This window comes from Engraulis encrasicolus, chromosome 20 (genome assembly GCF_034702125.1).
Source record: "Engraulis encrasicolus isolate BLACKSEA-1 chromosome 20, IST_EnEncr_1.0, whole genome shotgun sequence".
In the NCBI taxonomy this organism is placed as follows: Eukaryota; Metazoa; Chordata; class Actinopteri; order Clupeiformes; family Engraulidae; genus Engraulis; species Engraulis encrasicolus.
This window is the reverse complement of record NC_085876.1, coordinates 35,126,067-35,133,566: the sequence shown is the minus strand read 5'-3', so window position 1 is coordinate 35,133,566 and position 7,500 is coordinate 35,126,067. Positions and strand designations below refer to the sequence as shown.

Sequence of the window (7,500 nt, the reverse complement as noted above, 5' to 3'; positions counted from 1 at the left end):
ATGACCTCAAAGAGGGCAAAGTAGCTGGCCATGATGCTGTCCATGCCCACCTTCATCACCAGCGCCTGCACAGGAAAGACAGGGATTGGCTTACACAACTGTCAATTAATCATCAGACTGACGCTATTGGCTGACACGGCTGTCATATAAAAAGAGAATGAGAGCCATTGGTCGATATCGCTGTCAGAACACAAGGTCACTGTTGGGCCGTATGCTTGTGTGATCACAGGCTCCCTCATAGGAGGGGCAGCAGGGTTAGCCATACTTTGGGGCCAATGTCCACACAAATTGTCCAGTTGAAACAGGTGGAAGTGACAGATTGGACATTTCCAAAACCAATTTGAACAAAGTACAGCGAGTAAGTCCATGCCAACACAATTGAAGACCCATCATATCACATTTAATATCCTTTTATGACTTTTTAAAAGGTGTTGAATTAGCAAATCCATAATTAACACCTCATGGGAACCCTATAATCAAGAAATAAGCGTTATCGGTTGATGTGATTGGCCAGTACGGCTGTCAAATAAACGGAGAATAAGTGTGATTGGCTGATAAGGCTGTCAAATGATAAGAGAATTAAGTGCTACCAGCTGCTATGACGGCCATGTAATCAGAGAATGAGTGCTACTGTGTCACATTAATCCACAATAAGCGCTTTTGGCAGCTCAGACCAATTTGTAATGGAAAGGATGAACCGTGGTACACTGACCATGAGGGTGTCATCAGCAGAATTCTGTGTGTGTGTGTCTTAGTCTGTACCTGGTAGACCTGGTCAGTTGTGCTGTTCTTGCGGACGCGGACGGAGATTGTTGTCTTATCTGGCAACGCGATTCGCAACTCAACATCTGCCACACCATTGTAGTTCTACACAGAGACAGACAGACAGACAGACAGATGATGAGCTCACTCGCATGCACAGACTGTACTATATTAACAAACCTAAAGGAGAAAAAGATCCTCGGGTCCAGGCACTAGTTGATTTATACTCTTATTATTACAATTTAATAGTACATTTCCTGACGTTGCTTCAACTTCAAACACTTGATGAATGGCTCCCATGAAGAAGTAAAGATATGTGGCTTACATGGGCAGGAAACACACACTGGGGTGACACTGAGGTGCGACTAACCACACAAACACACCGCAAGTGACAAAAGCGACCAAGTCGCTGGACTAGCTTCATAGCAAGAGTGATAAAAATGACAGAGTATGACTGTTAAAAGCTAAATGCAAGCATAGAGAGATATCCTCCGCACTCCTGCACTTCACAATCTGGTGCGTCTCGGGAAAGGACTTGATAAATGCAGGGGAAGAAAGGAATCACCGGAGCATCTTCAGATGTGGAAAATAACTTGTTTTATTGGGCAAGCGCCAAGACTAATGTTTCGATGTTCACACGTCTTCTTCAGAGTCGACTCTGAAGAAGACGTGTGAACATCGAAACGCTAGTCTTGGCGCTTGCCCAATAAAACAAGTTATTTTCCACATCTGAAGATGCTCCGGTGATTCCTTTCTTCCCCTAAATGCAAGCATTTCGACATTCCAAATGGCTGCGGTAGCTGTCGCCGAACCACATCATAGCTCATTAGCACAATATTTGCTGAAGTTCAACTACAAACTTGCTACGTCTACATGAGACATTTAATTCGGAATTAACTGACTTTAATTCTAAATAAAGCTTAATTCCGCTTTGAAAACGTCATGTATACACCTCTTAATTCAGAATTAAAGGAACGATCAACTCAATGGAGCTATTTAATTCTGAATTATTAATTCAGAATTAAAAACATCTTGTAAACGTAGTAACTGTCACTCAAATAGCCTCTTGTCTCCACAACGCTATCTCATCACCTTACCTCCCACACATGACCCAGTCCTATAAAGGGCAAGTTCTCTAGTTTACACTTAACCATTGTATTTCACCACAAAAAAAGCTGAAAATTGGGCGTTTAAGATTTAATCTAATAAATCTGGAGAGACGCTGCAGAGTTGAGAAATTTCGTTTACTGTGGTCGGCAGAAGCCTGCAATCCTAACCACAGCATTTCATCACAAACCATCTGAAAACGGGCTTAAAGTGTAAAGCAGAGAGCTTACCCTTTCACCTCAATATTGCTCTGCAGTTTTCACACGTCTGATGTGTGGCGGTGATAGACATGTTGATATTGAGGCCGGAAACAAGACAGGTATTCTCCAACACTTACTCATCCACCACCTTACCACACACATATTTTCTCATGCACACACACATCATGTTCATGTACACACACACGTGAACAAACAAACAAACGCACGCACGCACGCAAATAGACAACCTTACCTCATCTGATTCAGACAGGAACTCTTGCATTATATCGCTCTCCCCAATCACCCGCACCGAACACACTAGGGAGAGAGGGAGAGAGGGAGAGAGAGAGAGAGAGAGAGAGAGAGAGAGAGAGAGAGAGAGAGAGAAAGCAAGAGAGAGAGAGGGGCAGAGAGAGAGATGGAGATAGAGAAAGCAAGAGAGAGAGGCAGAGAGAGAGAGAGAAAGAGAGCACAAGAAAGAAAGCAAAAAAAAGAGAGCAAGAGAGAGAGAGAGAGCGCAAGAAAGAAAGCAAATGAGACGGAGAGAGAGAGAGAGAGAGAGAGAGAGAGAGAGAGAGAGAGAGAGAGAGAGAGAGAGAGAGAGAGAGAGAGAGAGAGAGAGAGAAGTTAAGTCAGACAGAGGACATACAGAGGTGGAGAGAGATAAAGCGCGTCAGACAGGGAGTATGCAACTAATAGATTTCTTATCTAGACACGCCGTTTTTATTTTGTTTTTCCTGCAGTCATGTCACTGAGTAAGTTCACTTCAGTGTTCAGATATACCACAGATGCCTATTGGGCTATTTCACATGTCATTTGTGGATTAGTTTTGGCAAAATTCCTGGTGCTGAACAAAAAATTATATCTTTTGAAGAAAAAAAAGTCTGCATACTTTGCATATTTCTTCTTTTAAAGGCCAACTTCCGATAAAACACAGTTTTACTCACTCCTTTTGAAGATCGGACGGTCACCCCAAGTTAAACTCACTTGCAAGGCTCTCATAGCGGTGCGTCACCTCGCCTGGCTGTGTTTCCCGGTGTTTCCCAATTGACATAAATAATGCAGAGAAACGAGCGAATCACGAAAGCCTTTCTGTGTTTCGTCACGTCGAAAGAAGGCGTTGGCCACAAAGGTTTATGTCGACCCATTTTTCTAAAAACATGTCGAGTAATTTTTTTCTGCTTGTTTTCAATACAAGTAACGTCTGGTGGCCCGAAATCTAGCTTAGCTTAGCTATCAGCTGGTTGCTACTCTCAGGTACACACACAGCACAAAGCCTCATCCATAGAGCAAGCCCACTCTGGTTGCTCCGTGCCTGCTGCTTGCCTAGGGGTCGCTGTCGAAAGAGCACAGCCCTGAATGGAGCATGCACGCCTCCGTTGGCGCCCCTATAGTGCAGTACCACCCGGGGAAGTGGCGACTCTGTTTCCCATTACATTCTCTCCAAGAACAGGAGGACTGAGCCAATCAGAGACGCATTTCCACGAGAGCTGGAAGAGTGAGCCAATCAGAGACACATTTCCACGAGAAACACGGAACACCCTCTCGTTTCTCCACAAGCCACCTTGCTGGCTTGCAAAAACGGCTTGAAACAAAGCAACCAGAACGTTTTTTTAAAACAGGACCAACGCGTAACACATTCAATAACAATGGGGAACACAGCAATATTAATCAAATGACGTTGAGAGGCCATCTTTAAAATCTTTTTTGCTGTCTATTCATTTGTTTGCATGATGACGTTTCGGCTAGGGCTGGGCGATATGAAAAAAGAAACAATATCACGATATGGATTACTTATATCACGATAACGATATCTATCACGATATAGCACAATTACATACGTTTTCAATTATTCTCTTTATTTGCTTTTTATTTTTTCTTATTTTTCTTTAAAATGGATCTTTTTATTCTTATTTTTAAAGGTACATTAACTTATAGTGTGTATTGTGACAACATGAAATGTAATTAAATGATATTCAATCGTATAAAATTGATAAAATTACTATCACGATATAAACGATATAGGAGAAAGGTCACGATATACTCTTTTATATCACAATATCGATATATATATCGTCATATTGCCCAGCCCTAGTTTCAGCCTTATGGTCTTCCTCAGATTCCAGATCAAATTTCACATCTGATCTGACCCAAAATGTTTCCTTTCTTGCTGCATGGTGCACAGGAAAAATAAGAATATAACAAAGGCCTTCAGTAGTCCACTGTGTATGGGGCAGACGTGGTGTAGGGAGTTCTTGGGTGAGTTTCTCAAAAGGGAAGTTGTTAGCCTGTTAGCAACTTCGGTAGTTACCAATGGGAAAATGCGCTGAAAGCAACGAAGTAGCTAATGTAGTAAGCAACTTTAGTTTTGAGAAATTCACCCCTGGGTTGCAGGTTAAATTACCCACCCAAATCAATCCCTTCCTCCCTCATTGGCTGAAGTGTCCTTGCGAAAGGCACCCAACCCTACACTGCTTTAGAGATAGTAACCAATACCCTGCAATAAAAAAGCATCAGCTAAATGTAACGTAATGTAATGCATTTGGGTCAAAGACGTCCAAAATGAAATTGTCCTTCAGTGTAACGGATACCTTCTGCTGACTGTAACTGTAAAAAACTGACTCTGACTCTTTTTATTAATTTTTTTCCAGTGAATTCAAGAAAGCCTCGGCTGTCATCGATTCACTTGAAACAATTTAAAAATCATGTTTTTTTACAGTTAAAGTCAGCAGAAGGTATCCGTTACACTGAAGGACAATTTCATTTTGGACGTCTTTGACCCGTTTGCCATTGCAACCTTCTCTGCATGTTTTTTGTTTCCTTCTTGCCCTATTTGATGCTCATTTTTTCTTCCATCTTGACACAGAGGTACTCCTTACATCAGCTACTTTGTTGTTTGCAATGCAATTTCCCATTGATAACTACCAAACTTGCTAACTGCTAACAACTACGCTTTCGAGAAATGCTCCCCTGGCCTCCCCTCACCATGCTCCCATAGCTCACCTCTCTCCAGGTACTCCTCCAGGCCTCTCCTGCGTGCGTCCTTCCATCTCTTCTCCTTCCTCTCCCTCCCCTCATCCTCACCTCTCCCCAGGTAACTCCTCATCCTTCCATCCCCACCTCTCTCCTCCCCGTGCTCCCATATCTCACCTCTCTCCAGGTACTCCTCCAGGCCTCTCCGGCGTGCGTCCAGCTGCTGTTCGGAGAGGGAGAAGGGCCATTTGCCGGGCAGCTTGGGGAAGTTGAAGTTGCTGTACTCCCGCCTCAGGTTCTGGTGCAGCGTGGAGAACTCGCGGTAGCGCTTGGAGCACAGCTGCCTCCCCGACATGTACACGTTATACACCTGCACAGCACAAAACGGGAGCGGTAGAGGTTCAGTTACATATACTACATGTATGTGTTATACACCTGCACGGCACAAAACGGGAGCGGTAGAGGTTTAGTTACATATACTACCTGTGCTGTATGTGTATGGTTATGAATGCTCTGCTCTGCTGAGCTGTGCTCTGCTCACACATTATACACCTGCACAGCACAGAGGAGGGCGGTGGACGTTTAGTCATAAATACTATAGGCATCATGTGTATGGTTATGTATGGTCTGATCTGCTCTACTCTGCTCTACTCTACTCACTCACTCACACGTTCTACACCTGCACAACACAGGAAATGACCCGTGCACTGCTGCTGCTCCAAGTGATGTCATTTTACACACATTGCTTGTAAGAAACTTTCCTGACCTAACGAAGACAGAACACTGATGAATCTGAAAAATAAAATCACTGGGATCAACAGTAGAAGTGTGCGAGTAATTTCTTTCTTTACAAAGTAGTGAAGCAAAAAAGGCAAATGAAGCTTGTTAGAGGACTTAAAGTGATACTGTCCCATTTTTGGAAATAAGCTTATTTTACACCTTCCCTTGAGTTAAATAGTACGGCTTTACCATTCTCCTGTACTTTCAACCATTCTCTGAGTACGGCAGTGCAAATTTCACATCCATGTTAGCAGTTAACATTGAGTCCTTTGAGACCAGCTGGCGGCTAACTGGTCTCATAGGAGTCCATGTTCACTGCTAGCTTGGAGGTAAAATTTCTACTGCCGTACTCAGAGAACGGTTGAAAGTACAGGAGAATGATAAAGCCCTACTATTTAACTCAAGGGAGGGTGTAAAATAAGCTTATTTCCAAAGGGGAACAGGAAATGGCTACTGAAGTGTATAGTTTGTGAGTGACAGTGGATCGCGACTGCTTCAGTGAGCACACTTTGTCCCTGGAACTCCACAGTAGACTTCTAGAGTAGACCATTTAATTAGGTCTACTATGGTCTGGTCTGCAACACCACGAGTAATCTGATACACACAATAGCCACTCACACACATGCTCGCCTCACAAACACACGCTCAAACACACAAGCTCACACACACACACACACACACACACACACACACACACACACACACACACACACACACACACACACACACACACACACACACACACACACACACACACACACACACACACACACACACACACACACACACACACACACACACACACACACACACACACACACACACACACACACACACACACACACACACACAGAATTTCAAAGGCACAGGAGCCATATAGCAAGGTGGGGAGGTATTGGGGAAATGAAAGGTGAGGACGTGGGGTGGGGTGGTAGAGGCGGCATAGGGGTGGCTGGTGGGGAATCGGAACATCAGACTGCATGGAAAATAAGCCCATAAAGTTTCAAAGACTGTGCAGAGACAACAGAGAGAGCGAGAGAGAGAGAGCGAGAGCGAGAGCGAGAGCGAGAGCGAGAGCGAGAGAGAGAGAGAGAGAGAGAGCGCGAGAGCGAGAGAGAGAGCGAGAAAGAAAGGGGAGATCTTGATGCTACATTGTGTAGCCAACTGTACAGAATGCATATAATACCCACACTTAATGCAGCTGCTTCTAATGGACTGACCTAGGGTCTCTGAATTAAACACGTGGGGATTACGTCAGTCAGGGATACAATGTGTGCGACTCTAGCTTGTTTTTGTCTTTTGTCTGAGCGAGTCAGACCTGGAAGGATTTGCCATCACGACAGCTGATGAAGTGCGCTTGATTCAAATCCTCAGTTGGTGCACTTAAGCTACTTTCACACACGTCGGCTACTCACTACTACTTATATGCTTCTCGCCTACTCGCCACTCGCTCATGTAACGTTCACTAAATGTTCTGGTGGGTTTAACTGCCATTGCAAAAGTGACAAGTTTACTGTCAATAATCCGAACTGTGCATTCCAATTGGTTACTTGCCTCGCTCTAAGTTAAAATATTTTCATCTCCCACCTCCCATCTCTTGTACTCTCCTTGCCTCCACGCTTCACTTGGAACACATAGACATTCAATTGACTTCACTTGCTGAGCGAGTAACTAGTAG

At 44.0% G+C, this 7,500-nt stretch overlaps 1 protein-coding gene across 1 annotated transcript in view; it reads right to left on the bottom strand.

The window, feature by feature from the left end:
* Positions 1–7,500, bottom strand: part of snx27a (sorting nexin 27a) — a 51,284-nt gene that overhangs the window by 25,278 nt on the left and 18,506 nt on the right. The window contains exons 3-6 of the mRNA XM_063185810.1: positions 5,220–5,412; positions 2,323–2,387; positions 763–867; positions 1–65 (exon numbers count right to left, since the gene is read on the bottom strand). The exon at positions 1–65 is cut by the window's left edge and continues 14 nt beyond it. Coding sequence (XP_063041880.1) covers positions 1–65; positions 763–867; positions 2,323–2,387; positions 5,220–5,412 — 428 coding nt within the window. The remainder of the gene's footprint in view (positions 66–762; positions 868–2,322; positions 2,388–5,219; positions 5,413–7,500) is intronic.